General features: G+C 37.3%; 1 protein-coding gene across 3 annotated transcripts in view; it reads right to left on the reverse strand.

Annotated features, from left to right (window-relative positions):
• Positions 1–286: 286 nt before the first annotated feature.
• The window catches only part of lcor (ligand dependent nuclear receptor corepressor), a 107554-nt gene continuing 92449 nt past the window's right edge, over positions 287–15391 (reverse strand). For all 3 annotated transcript variants that reach the window (XM_037534450.1, XM_037534449.1, XM_017709548.2), the window contains one exon: positions 287–13029. In XM_037534450.1, the coding sequence (XP_037390347.1) occupies positions 11958–13029 (1072 nt within the window). In that variant the 3' untranslated portion in view covers positions 287–11957. The remainder of the gene's footprint in view (positions 13030–15391) is intronic.

Consider the following 15391-nt stretch of genomic DNA (forward strand, 5'->3'; position numbering starts at 1 on the left):
AGGCTGATATATGATTTGCTGCAATAAATAATAATAAATAAATGTTCATTTTCAATTCCAACTTGCATACTTCTAATTTTGAAATACGAAATATAGCCATAAATAGTTTATATATTTGTGTGCATATTTTCACACCCAATGCATTTGCATCCAGTGAGCAGCTCTCTACATTTTGAAGGTCATCTACATAGCATGACTATACATAAGGATAAGCAGTCCACTTCACTGATGAAGAAAACAATGTAATGCAGTGTATGCATACGACACAATATGCATGAGGCTCAGCTATTTTCACAACAAAATTTATTAGAAGAATAGTGGTTTTCAAAAGAAAGTTCTAGCATCCAGTGAATACTCACTTGCACAAAGTTACAATTGAAATGCTTTGCGAAAATTTATTCCTAATTGAATAAAACAAAACTCATACATGCACAAAAGCATATTTAACCAGCTCTGATGGAATGATTCAGTTTTAGTGTGTGCATGGCAGGGGCTATTACAAATTGGTAAATGGCTTATTATTCATTTGCCCAGCTGTAAAACAAATTTTCATTCAAACAAAGGGGGAAAAAAATGCAATGTGCAACCAAATCAGCATTTCTAATGTGATCCTTGCAAGTGCCCAAAACCACAGACATCAACCACAGCCTAGAATTAAAGTTAAAATCACATGTTACAAAAAAAGAACAGATTCATATACATAAATAAAACTACAGTACAATAAAACAAAGAAATTTTTTTTCTCAAACTGTAAACAGTACATATTGAAATGAGGTCTATTCTGGTTATAGCGTGCCTGTCTTCTGAGGACTGTATTGATAGAGTAACCAGTGTTGTAAGGTCTGAACCTCTCTCTAAAAAATTATTTCATGTGGGTTTTGAGGTATACTGAAAACAATGCAACCCTAAAATGCAACACCTAACCCTACTCTGGTGTGCCTGCACATTATAAGACCTAGCAGGTTACGCCTCCCTTATTAAAAGTCAACAAGTATTTCATTTGTGCACATAAAAAAAATCTGTCATGCCTGTATTTTCTGTCTAAGTCTCATGCATGAAAATAGTGACACTAGGAATGTATGAAGAGTTGCAAATCAATGCAAATCTCGAGTGCTTATATATTTACTTTTTTAAACAACCAAGGTGGACATCATGTCACTGCTGTTTAATGTCACCAAACTGACAGAATTCCACCAAAACCTAGCAAACATATCAGAACGGGGATGCCAGACTTCCACAGAGTTTGGTCATTTCCCTGCGTTAACACATGTTCTAACGCCTGGTAATAAACCTGAATCTAGTGTGTGAGAACATAAATTTAACCAAACTGTGCTGTATTCCATGACTTGAGTTGGGCATCTCTACATTAGAAAATGAGAGTCACAGAGACAAGCATTCTGAATTCCAGAACTGATAGTTCATTAGGGCAAAACCACTTTAAACTACAAATTATAATGGTTTGACAGCAAATGCTCAGAACAGTGCTGACAATATTTAAACTGTTTGTGTAAGAGTGCTGAGAAGGAGCAGAAACATCACCGTTAGAAAGCGATATAATGATGTATTGTTACAAGGCATATGAGGCACAGTGTGTACAGAGGAGTGCTAATGCAGCTGAATGCACAGTCCGAGCGACATTTTATACCTGAACTAAATTTTTCAACTGACATTCTGTAAATATACTGAATGTCAGTATATTCTGACATTCAGAATTCAAAGAGTAACAAACAGCAATAAACCGGACAAATTATGTGTCTGAAAGACGTAAAATTTTATTTTACTAAATTTCGTAAAAATGAGTGACTTCAGTAAAACTCACTGTCAGGCTGTAATCTCAATAAAATACCTGAAAAATTTTATCAATGAATCATTCGTCCCTGAGGGGTTGGTTGTTGTTCCTAAACTAGAATAAATTGATAGACTAAATTAAAAAAAAAAGATTAAAAACAATTAAAAAGGGCCTTCTTTTTGGGTGGGAAAATTACAGTCTTGAAGCTGTTTATCTCTGCAGAAAGCTGATAAAGGTAAAAAATAAAATAAAATAAATAAATGTTAGTTAAAAAAAATAAATAAAATAAATTACAGACTCACACAACCACATCCACACTTATTTTACTGTGCACAAGACAAATAAGAACAGCTTTAACAAACTGTTTTGAGAAAGCATCAGCAGCAGATCACACCTTTCCTCACTTACGGTAACGTAAGCATGATTTTAACAACAATTGTCTAATGGCCACTGAAACCTTTAAAACAACTGTAGCCATCATATTTATAAAACCTCAAGTTACTACAAGCATGCAGAAATAATAGCAGTAATATTAAAGCAAAAGAGGAATCCATGGCTACTAAACAGGAAAAAATGAACCATCAGTGACTGATGTTGTAAGCGCATATTTTATTCTGAGCTAAACTGTTTGGGAGGCTTCATGAAAAGTATATACATCTGATCAAAAGAGTAAAACAGGCAGGAGCAAGTAAGAGACTACTATATACAACCAAAGAGTTTGTCATTCCTCTCGATAGATCATTTGTTAGTACAGCATTGTGTAAAACACTCCACTGTTTGCTCACTTACTGGCAGTATTCCTGGATAAGAAATATTTTCTTTAAATTCACATTAACACTGACATTCTAAAACCAAAACCCAGAGTAATGTACATAAACTAGAAAATGGTTATGCTTGAAGAGTTTTAACTTGATATACTGCACATTTGTTCCCTGAATCAAATGAGGAAGAGATGCATCCCTTTCCTTAAGACAAGTATATGACCATACAGAACATTATACACAATGCATTGCGATGGGCATGTATACATATATTTATGAATACCTTAAGCTATTACTTTCTTTTAAAATGTACACTTATCTCAGAGGTCAGTTTGTATTTTAAGGTTTTACTCTTACATTCAGTTTTGGTGAAAATTAACATGATAAAGGAAATAACGCACATACACACGCACACACGCACACACACACACACACAGCCAAACTACAGCTCATACCATGGTCTTTTAAACACTCCTATAAATAAATGTCTGTTTACTTAAAGGAGACAATTACTGATTTACATCATGATGCAAATAAAATATTTTCCCATTGCAGTATAATTCACAAGTAAGATGTTACAAGAGACCCAAGTGCCCACCCGATGAGTATAGATTTCCACTAGCCATCTGATATCAAGTGTCTTTGTATTTTTAGTAATCTAGCACTGAGTATGAATATATATGAATGTAAAATATTCTTTAAAAAAATAAAAAATAAACATGCTGAGACCTCCACCATGTGCTACACGGGAAATGAAATCATTCAAAGTGGTGGGGGGGCAGACATACAGGGGGCTTGAGAAAGGCAATGAGGAGATTGTAGTGTTCTACTTACAAGTGGAGGCTGTCAAGAATTACAAGGATTTATTATTTGAGGTATTCTATGTTGTCATTTTTTTTCATTAGAACGCAACACAATATCACACAAACATGGAGAAAACAAACTGCAAAATAAGTTATGGACTACAGTGGACCAAAGACTGGATTTCAGTTCAGAGGGCCCCCTTTTCCCCAGTTGGCCAGAACTTTATTTTACAATCCTTGCTGTATATAAAGCACTGAAATAAAGGTTTTTGGCTCTATCTTTTGCAGTTCGTCAACAAACAGCCATGGAGTGAGGAAATCTTACTAAGTTCAGTTGTCTGGCTGTTGGGGGACAGCTAGTGTCTTTGGCCAGTAACAACAAAGCTCAGATGTACAAGTAGGGGTTGTTCAATTATCGGTTTTATAGGATTTTTCCCAGACAAATATAACCATCTAGGTTGATAACACACACTGTTAATAAAAAAAATCCTTTTTTTGGGGGGTGGGGGGTGCTAACACTAAGTCAGAAAGTCAGAATGCTGGAACACATGGACAACGTGGAATTTTCAAATAGCATAATCAAATATAAAGGAAAAGCCATGACGCCGCCTTTACAGATACAACTGAAACAAACACAAAAAAGAGGTAACATTTTACAAGACCCCATTTCTCTCAAAAGCTCACTAAGTTTCTTGCATACACAGCAGATCACTACATTACATACCACACCTTTAAAATTCTTTTGTGACCTCAGGAGAATTTAACAAGTCTTTGAAATATTAAGATACATCCTAACATTTGTTTTGAGCAGCAAATGTGCATACATCCAAAGAAAGTATTCTTTTGCTCCAGAAAGCTTTGAACATAGCACTGTACAAAATACAAAATGTAGACTCCAGTTTAGGAAAAGAATCAAATCAACAAACTAAGACTGGAGCTCAACTTAATATGCTATAAATGTCTAGAAAGTTATCTTAAGGCTGAATCACAAAGGTACAATGCCAGCATAATATAGCATGACCCATGGTCTTTACATAAACTACAAGTCTACGGATCACTGTGACAATGAGTTTTCAGTTTGATAGAAATGAACACTAATCTGTCGGAACTCAGTCAAGAGAAAAACAAAAGCAAAAAGCTACTCCTATCAATCACAAAGGTAATCACACAAAAACACATGTGCCAGCTGTACTGTACATGAACTTGCCTTACAGTTGAAAATGTTTTTGCTACTCAACTAACAACAGACAGAAGAAAACCATCAGAAAGATAATTCTAATGATGGGCCAGTCTCTTCTCTGTATGCAAAATGCTACAGTGTTCAGTCGGTACGCTGAGTGACTAGTTTCACAAAGCTTGCACCCTGATTGATTAAACTCTAGATTCATTGTCAATTTTCCTTGACCTTAACCTCTTGCCGAGCAAAACCACTAGCAGGCTGAGGTAGCAAAAATAATGACATTCTTACAGCCCACTGGACTGCAAGGCTGAAACAGTCACCAGTGAAATATACAGCCGTCTGCTTTGATGGTACTGCCTTCATGCTGTACAATTAAAGCAGAAATATGGAAGGACGTCAAGAAAGGATGGTTGAGTCAATACTTGTCTAAGTGAAGTACCTTAAAGAAATCCAGATTTTTCAGTGTCACTGATCATTCCCTTGAGCTTATTCAAAATAACTATTTTGTTCTGATAGGTAAACAAAAAGAAAGACAGTCAAAATAATCAGGAACAGAGGTCATTTCCATTTACAAATTTACTAAAAAGTTATCGCTATAGAAACACTAATAAGAACCTTCAAGGCAAAGTGCAACTATCCTAAATTTGACCGCAAAGTGGTTGGAAAGAAAACATCAAATACGTTGATCTTATTTGCTGGAGTGAAATACATTATTGTAAAGGAAGGCACACCTTTATCTAGGTGAATGATGCACTAACTTCAAGGTTAGTGCTTGTAACCTGACACACAAACAAACCCTTGACAATTTATTCAGACATTTTCTCCTCTTTAGATCTTGGTTATACTATTCAACCACATCCTGTTCTTCTTCTACATAACAATGTACAAATGCTCTTTTCTATCTTCTGTCATCAGGCTCTTAGTGGTGAACACAAACGTACATGTGCTGTGTACTTCAGCATTGTGAATTCTATGGCCTTCACTGTTCAGGTAATGTAAAAGTTGTGTCCTATGTGCTGACATATCATTGACACTCTGGGTTATTCAGGTGTAATCTGGACTCATTCAGTCTGTATTTTGACCATCTACCTGTAGAATATTTAGGTGGAAAATAACTTTATTTATTACCACAATTATCATTAAACTTTCCTTTTTGAGGCCTGTGGTGTACAGTAGGTGGGTCCTATGCACAGTTTGGTCACATGTTGCGGTTGTATTAATTAACATATTTTTATTATTAATGTATTTTTTGAGCTTTATGGTGCCTTGGTTATTTGTTATGATACCAGTACAGAAACATGGCATGGTGTTACTGCTCTGGTTCCACCTACCCTCAGGACATGCTTGACCACTTCAGAGACATTTCCATGTGCCATTCAACCTTCTGCTATGGTATAAAAACCTGACTTGGATACTCATTAAACAAAAAATTAACTGTTTATCATCCCTTTGGATTCCGATCATTATTTATAATTAACCTCATGACTTTAAATCCTTGAATTAATTTATAACAAGTTTCTGGACATTGCAGTCATGTTTTACACCAGTGTACATCTCCTACTACTAATGTCTAACTTTCCTTATATATCTAACTCAATAGTTCACCAAGTGTTTTTCTGACAGTTTTAGGATTTTAAACTAAATGAGTTTTTAACATTAGTCATTGGCTTCTCATGCATTTTTCATCTGGCTGGTCCATGTACCTCTGTTAACCTCACTTTTAAACTTATATTTTTTGCATGTTAGTTCCACTCAGTCAGAAAAGAATGAGCTCCCCTTTTAAGCCTTGATTCCTCTTATAGTTTCGTGCTCATGCTATTAAGGAGTTTTTCCTGTCACTGTCACCCACAGCCTGTTCTTTAAATTTGGGTAAAGTTGCTTTGTGAAAATGTCTGTAAATAGTGCAATATAAATAAAATATGACTGTTTTTCTTCTGCTATGCTCAAACATATTCTAAACATCTTATGTAAATGGCAAATGATTGTTCTGGTAAAGTCATCTACATTTTGCAATCACACTTCACATCAGAACAGTAAATCAACATATACACTGCAAATGGCCTTGACATATTATTTTAGGTTGTTGTTAATTCATAAGTTGTGTCAAACACTGTGTATCGCTGAATCCCCTAATTTCTGGTTTTAACTTTTAATGCTACAAATCGCAGAGCTAATTTAGGTCCATTATGCATGAGTGTTTAAAAACGGCATGAAGGCCACTCTCAATGACACTACAGAGTCTATTATTAAATGCAGAATTAAAAATATTATTATGAAAGAACTCTCCAATAGACTGAGACACCCAAATTAAATTGAGGGTGTCAATAATTCAAGATGGCATTGTGCGTTACAGATGCATATTAGAGAAATTGTGAATTAAAACATTTTTATTTATTAAAAGCTAGCCTAATCTGACTCACAGACCTCTTGTGAAAAAATACCTTTTAACCACTGCAACATTCTTTCAAGTGCATAGCTATCCAAAAGCACTGTGTATAGTGGCATCTTTGCTTATAGCTAAAATAAACTGGAGGAAAAATCATTACTACTGACTTGGTTTTACATAACCAAAATAAAATATGTCTAAGCAGCTATGATAAAATATGATAGCAGATTAAAGGTGTGCCTACCCTTTTCAAATTTGCCATTAAAAAAAAAACAAAAAAAAAACTAAACAAACTCAAGGGAAATATGCAATGACAAGCTGCAGAGTCATGAATGTATATTCATCCCAAACACGAATAAAGCAAATCTAAGTGTAGGGGTTTTAAAAATGCTTTCCTGTGATATATACACCTGCGTCAACTAATAATTTTATTCTTATAACTTGCCCCAGGTAGTGTTCATGCCTGTGTGTGCGCCTATAGGTGCAGTTAACCCTTAGCTATGCAAATGTGCACTGTTCCTTCTAAGTCTGTATGATAATGTCAATACAGTACAGTTGCATTCAAAGAGTCAAGTAGGTAATTGAAAGCCTATGACTTCCTAAATAGAATGTTGTCTAAATGAATTTAAAAACCACTTCCATAAAGTAGTAGCCAAGTTCCCAGAAACACAAATGAAAGTACAGTAAATGTTCTGATTGGTAAAGTTACCGTACAATCAGCTGCTCTGGAGAGGTCTGACCTGAGGTAATGCTGTTAACTGGATATACAGTGCAGAGCAAATTCATTTTACCTAGAAAAAGATCAATCTGAGAGGTTTGTCATGAAAATAAATGGTACGTGATGTAAAAACTGAGGTTATAGCTGTTTTTTGTCCAGTATGATATACAGCAAAAAGTAATTTGCTGTAAGAAATGGTTTTACCTGAAGACAATAACCATAATCTTTCTAATGCATACATATCTACATACACACACGCACGACCACACACTCCCACACATGCTCATCCACCACTATTTCTGTCAATATAAAGTCATATTTTGAACTGTAGTTTAAAAACAAGCAAATAACAGTAAATAACTGTCCTGTATCTCAGGCTACCAGGCTAGGAAAGTATCAGTAATTGGATGTGTTCAATAGGGAAAAAAAGACAAAAAACTGCTGGCCCTTAACCTCTTACCTATATGTGATTCTTTATCAACAGCATGCCATACAGTATAGAGTTCATCATTTCAATCAGACTAGGTATTTAAGAATTTTTTTTCCCTCAAGCACCTGAATAAAAAGGTTGCAAGTATAAGTCAGTCAGTTGGATGAAACATTTTCTCCCACTGTCTTCTCTAATATGAGAGAGCGAGAGAGAGACAAAGAGAGACAGACGCACATTATCCAGTTTTTTGACTACCCATCCATTTTTATGGCATTCCTGAAAGTGCTAAATATGAGGCACATGTAGGAATATGCTTTCCAAGATTGAGGTATAGCAGTTGGACAAGAAAGCCATGTGTCTATATGTGTATACCTACACTTTTCTAACACAGCAGTTAATCCTGTGTCATCCTCTGACTGACAAATATTGCTGCCCCTTCAATTCAATCCTGAGATACAGTACAAAGTATTGAAGGCTACGAGTGTATGGTGCACAAGAACAACCATCTAAATGGGGGGAAAAAAGAAACCTATTTTAACCAAATTGCTGCCTTCCTTTAAAAAACATTTTAGAGACATGTGAAAATCAATTGGTCCACTCAACTACATTCAAGATGTGAATTTCTTTTTTGGACATAGGGGATCTGCTAGCCCAATGGCAAAACCTAAACATCAACAAAAAAAATTAAAAATGGCATGCACCACATGCAGATTTGAAGGCTGCACATCAGATTTGTTTTTAACCCATCTTTGTACCATGCTTATAACAGTACTCACTCACAGAACCATGATGTATTTATTTGTTCATCACAAAGTGCTCAGTAATGTTGATGATAAAACAAACAAGCCTTTAATTAAACACTTTAATTAATGGCAAATATAAATAAATACAAAATAAATTGAATAAACCGAATGCACATCTTTATTCTAGATGAATTGTCTGTGCAATATTAGATTTGCAGCAAACTGTGCTCATCACAGAAGCACAAATTTGGATTATCAGGCCATTTTCCTCCACATGTTTGAGTCTCTCACATACATTGGGGAATCTCAAGTTTAAATAAGTTGCAAGTTTGCAAAGTATTTTCTTATCATCTTGTGTTACAAGCCCAATTGAAATTTGATTAAATTTAATTGTTTGTGTTACTGTGACAGAGAACTGCTAATCCTTTACGACTGCTGTAGGCCTTTTTGGCTTCCCTTTTACATTTTTTCCTGCAATATGATTTGCAGAATAATATGTTTTTATTTATTTTTAACTGCATTAAAAATGCAAATAAACTGACATTATAGAATACTTTGTGTGGTGAATGACAATAATTCTCAGTTAATACATCATGGTTCCATGTTGTACCAATACACAATAAAAAGTCCTATAAATAAAAAGACTAAATATTTTTATGCATTAATAATAAAGACTATTAATCCATAAACATTATACATGACCAGGGAAAAAAGATTCAAGTGCTCAAACAGAATTTTCAGTAAAGCACATCAGTGCTATATTTCCTAAGTGCCAATTAAGATATAATTAAGAATAAGATATTAACATATTCTACAACTGTATTTACATATACAGCTTAAATAATATCCAGTATGAGCAATGCATTTTATTAGTATGCCCATATTAGTTCCTAATTAGTAGTTTAGTTGGATAAAAACGTCAGTAAATCAGTTTAGCTTGAGTTTGAGGACTTGTGTACTCAAGAAGAAACACAAGTAAATCCCAATTAGACACTTCAGATGCTTAGCATTAACAAAGTGTTAGTGCACTTTTATGGACTACATTTATATGCAAAAGTTTTAGTATCCCTGGTCATATTAAGTTCTAAGTTCTTTGTAAGTGAAAAGTTAAAATAGTATCTCCATTTTTTTCAGGGTTACATTTTGAAGGCATACTTGTCAATGGCAAAAGCTTGTTTCTAATGGTCCTTACTTTAAGTTCCACTACAGGGCTTCAGCCTAACTGGTAAAAGTAGACTGCATTGTTAAGCACTAATTAAAATGGCACTGACCACCTTTGAAATACCACAAAACCCCATATTTAATGGGTGCATGCCATTTAGATCCTGCATGAAATGAATTAAAAAAGGCAAATAAAAACTCTTAAAAGTAGTGATTTTTCCATCCGTTTTGAAACCATAAAGTAGATGTGAATCTAATGCACAGTTCTAAAAAAAGGACTGGGTGAGCACTAGGCAGTGATGGAGCAAGGAACTCCATTACTACACAGAATGCAGATTTTTGATGACAAATGAATACAGAAAGTCAAATGAAAGTACTTTTCTGTTCTATAGATGTATGAGCACAGTTTAGAGCTATCAGTCAAGAGAAAAGAGTAAGAAGACAACAGACAGTGACAAATATTAGAAAAACTACAGAATTCAAGCTGTCAACCAGGGTATTTTGAAGAGGTAATTGAAAGAAAAGAATATGTTTGGATCAGAGCTGTAGTATTAGTGTTAGTAAGACACTAATCTTTCCCTTTCCTTCTTCTAACCTCACGCCTCAGTTCTACCTGCTACTACAACAGCTACTATAAGCTCATACCTCCAAACATGTTCCTTTTATTACAAAGTGCTATTCTCAGACGTTTCCTGCCGAACAAATTACACATATTAACGCATATTTTCTTATACCACTGATGTTCTGTATCTTTAATGGCTCAGCTAGACCTCATCTACACCCTGCATAAAGTTCTGACCTGACAGAATGCTTAAAATGTTTTACCGGGATGGTCTGCTTTTTCCTTTCTTCTAAATATATGAATGCTATATTTGTCTCAGTTGCCCTGAGTTTTAAATGAGAAAACAAATTATTTAGAGACAAGGATTGGTTTTCTATCAGGACTGACCCAACAGAATAATTTAAAATTAAACTTCCCCTTCCTATGTTCTACCCTCCCCACCCTTTTATAAATACAAATGTCAATAAAAGATTTTAAAGCAGCAATGAAAAAAGGGAAAAAGAAAAATGCACCCAACTCCTGTATAATTTACATACAAAAAGTATTCCTGTTTAGAGTGGTTAAAATCAGAAAAGATCTTCAAAAAGGGTGCATAAAATGAAAAGAAAAGAAAAAAAACAAAACAATGAGGATTCTCACAGGAGACTATTTTTAGTTTCACAAAGAGAACTACAAAGACTATTAAGTGCGTAATGCAAACAACGTCGAGGTAATCAGGTCTAATCGCAAAAATTGTGGTCTGGAAATTACCAGACTGAAAATATAGTGCAAAAGAAAGCGCAAAAGTAAAAGAAAATGTAAGTTTCATAAAGTAATAGTTTGTTTTCATCACAATCATGCATCCCTGAATTACTTTACTTAAGCAACATTTTCTAAAAAACAAAAAATGGCTAACTTTAAATTGTTTTTATGTTGCAGAGTATAAAGGGTTAAAACTAATGACGGTAAATATATATATGTATATTTAATTAGCTCGGCAAAATTCTTCTGGAATTAATTTGTGAATAGTTTTAAAGTATACTTTAGCAAACAAACTCAGTAGTGTGAGTTGTGGGAACAAGAGGGAAAAAGTTCATTTCTGAAGGGCTTATATTAAGCCTTCTGCTCACCAATTGCTCCCCATTTTTTATTCATCATAACAGGATTCTGCCTAACAATGGCATGTAAAGTTCAAAAGAACCAGGCCAGGGGGGGCAAGTTAATCAGCCTGCTTTAGTTTTTTAATAAAACCTCTGGTTTTGATTCACTTATGGCTTTCATAAGCATTTGTTATCTAAAAAAAAATATTTTTTTATCCCCAGTTATTGGATCCCTGCAGTTGTGCTCACCCAGATACTGCAAAGTAAATTGGCACAATTAAAGCCCTGTCCTTTTTTCCATTAGTCCATGAGTTTTGTTAGTTTCTTTCCAATGTAACTTAAATGTTACTCATCTTTTAAATCTCCCACTCCCTGCAATGGATCCTCTTCCACTGTGCTGGGAGTACTGGTTGGTTTTGATGTGGCTTCAGTTTCTGCAGAGATTCTAGAATCTTGTCCCTCCATCCTCATCATCAGTTTAAGCTTCTTCTTTGGTGGGTTCTTCAGCGTGCCCATCCTTTCTTTCACCTTGTACTCAAGGGTACTATGGGGAATACCATAGATGTTCTGTGCCTTTGAAACACTCATTTTCCCACTCATCACCACAGCAATAGCTTCTTCTAGGATCTCACTGTTATATTGACGGTAGCGGCCTCTCTTTTTGCGTGGCTGTTTTGAGCCTGTTGGATCTGCTTCTGGATCTGAGGTTGAATAATGAGGACCAGATGTAGACTGGTCAGCCTCTGTGCCCCAATACTCACCAACTGCATTTCCATCAAGAAGGCCTCCCAAGCCTGCCCTACGACTCTGTTTGGGTAGGATTGCCCTAAGCTTCTTGCTTAGACAATTCTCTGAGTGGACACTGCTCACTGTCATGGAGCTATAACTATAGAGATCAGAGGTGTTGCCATGGCAGTCCCAGGAGAGATCCATGCCCCTCACTTGTGGGATCTTCAGGTCCACAGGAGGAGAGTTTCCTGCTTCCTTCTTCATAGAGATGGGATCTAGAGATTTGCCATGAGAGGCACTGGTACTCTTGGTGACTGTGCCATGGCTCTCCAAGAAAAGTGGCAGGTCCTTTAGATCACTGAGGTTGTTGCTGGCCTGTTTGAGCTTAAATAAATCATCTAATTTAGGTTTTCCCCAGGATCCATCCTGGAAAAGCAGAGGATGTGTCTGACTGTGGTTAAGCAAACTGACAGTCTCCAAGCTGGCCAATGAAAGGGGTGAAGGCTGTCCACTGAAGCGATGCTTCTGGCTCAGGAGTTCCTCCTTTATAAGAAGTGAGCGGGCAAGTGGCGGCTTGCCAGATGTACAGCTAGGATGGTTCTCCCGGATTACATCTAGCAAGTTTTTCTGTGGCAAGTCATCTTCATCATCAGTGTCTTGGTAGTTTTGGTCAGCTATCAGGGAATGCCTGATTGAGAGAAAAATAATACATTAATTAATTACAGAACAGCAGAAAGTTATGTTGATAAAGCAGACAGAATAGCGCTGTGGATACCACCACTGCCCTCCATGTGGCCAACCGTAGTTTGATTCCAACCTGGGCAACCACACTATGCTATTCCAAAAAGTCATTGGGAAAGACTTCTACTGCATTTAGCAGCCAGCGTTTTTGCCAGAACTCAGTGTGCGCATGCATGTACCCCCAACATGAGGTAGGTTAAGCAGCTGTGAATGTAGAATGTAAAGAAAAGGCAGTAGCACCCTAGCTGAAGAGCTTCTGTCAGGGTAGAATTCACTGCAGAGAAATAGGGTTGTTAAATAAAATCTGACATTGTAATATCAATAAAATGAAAATGAAAAAAAAAAAAAAAAAGTATGTCCATTGGAACTACAGCTCCTAATTTGGTCCAATAAACAAACAAAAGCTAATCCAGTTTATTTTGCCTGTAATTACCATTGCATGTGTTAACTAAGCCTCATGGCTAAGACACTTAAAAGCTAACATCCACTGGTGTAAACTACAGACTTTAGGACAAGGACAAGGAAATTTGCCATTAACTGTTTATGCATGTTATTTTCTCTGCAAAATTATGTATTATTTTAATATACTGTATAATTAGGCATAACATGCATTTCAAACTTGTACGGACTTAACATTCAGCCTGCTGTTTCTCGACCCCACGCTGCCTGTTGTTCGCTCCAGAGCCCCCGAGGCGAACACTGCTTCGCCTCTGACCGGAAGACGTCGTCAACAGGCATGCAAACGTAAACACAAGCAGGGCAAATATGGGAGCATCCAGGCTAGGCTAGCTAAGCTAACTTGGATTCCACTCCCCAGCCTACTTCTAGCAAACGTCTGGTCACTGGAAAACAAGCTGGACAAACTGAGACTCAGGCTCACGTCAGATCGCCAAACCAGGAACTGTTGTGCTTTTGTTTTCACTGAAACCTGGCTTCACAGCAGCATATCGGACTCTGATATCACGCTTCACGGGCTCACAGCGCACCGCTCGGACCACACAGCCGAGTCCCTCAAAACAAGTGGAGGGGGGCTGTGTGTTTGTGAACGACTGATGGTGCACCAACTCAGCTGTTGTCGGACACTTCTGCTCACCTGATCTGGAGTACATGGTGGTGAGACCCTATTATCTCCCTCGTGCATTTAATGTGGTTATCGTCATGGCTGTGTATATTCCTCCGCAAAGCGATACTAAGCTAGCAATAACTATGCTAGCTAATTCGATCAGCAAGTAGCATTCTCAACACCCAGAAGCTGCACTCATCGTCGCAGGGGACTTCAATCAAACCCATCTCAGAACAGTGCTTTCCAAGCTCCATCAGCACGTCTCCTGCCCAACACGAGAAAACACACTGGATCATATCTACACAAACGTGGAACAGGAGTACAGCACCACCCCGCTGGCTCCGTTCGGAAAGAGTGATCACATCTCTCTGCTGATGAAGCCCACATACCGGCCGGTACTGAAACGGGTTAAAGTAACAGTGAGAGCAGTGCGTGTGTGGCCTGACGGAGCGGGGTCAATCTTACAGGACTGCTTTCAGTGTACTGACTGAGACATGTTCAAAACTGCAGCAACCACAGAGTCTCTGGTTGATGTAAATGAATATGCAACATTTGTCACTGGATTCATCAAGAAGTGTGTAGATGACGTGACTCAAATTAAACATATCTGCACACTTTCAAACCAAAAACCATGGATGAACAGTGAAGTCCACGGTCTGCTGAAAGATTGTGATGCAGCCTTTAAATCTGGCAACAGCAAGGAGCTCAAAGCTGCCAGACACAACCTAAAGGCTGGCATCAGGGTTGCAAAGCACAAGTACAGCACACAAATTGCAGCCCACTTCAATACTAACTCGGACCCCTGACAGATGTGGCAAGGGATTCAAGCAATTGCGGACCACAAGAACAAAGTCAGTGCTCCATTAACCACAGATCCCTCCCTCCCTGCAGAACTGAATAACTTTTATGCACGCTTTGAGACCACTGTTGAGTCTCAACGTGCTAACACTGCCCTGCCCCTCTCTACAGAGGAGCCTCCACCTGCACCACTCACACTGACTACAGAAGAGGTGAGGAGAACACTGACATGGGTCTCTACTCAGAAAGCAGCAGGCCCTGATGGCATTCCAGGGCATGTCCTGAAAACGTGTGCCAATCAGCTGGCTGCCACCTTCAAGGACATTTTCAACATCTCCCTGGCACAGTCTGTTGTTCCTGCCTGCTTCAAAGCCACAACCATCATCCCCATCCCAAAGAAAACCACCATCACAAGCATGAACGACTACCGCCCCATTGCTCTCACACC

This window comes from Pygocentrus nattereri, chromosome 25 (assembly GCF_015220715.1).
Source record: "Pygocentrus nattereri isolate fPygNat1 chromosome 25, fPygNat1.pri, whole genome shotgun sequence".
Taxonomy (NCBI): domain Eukaryota; kingdom Metazoa; phylum Chordata; class Actinopteri; order Characiformes; family Serrasalmidae; genus Pygocentrus; species Pygocentrus nattereri.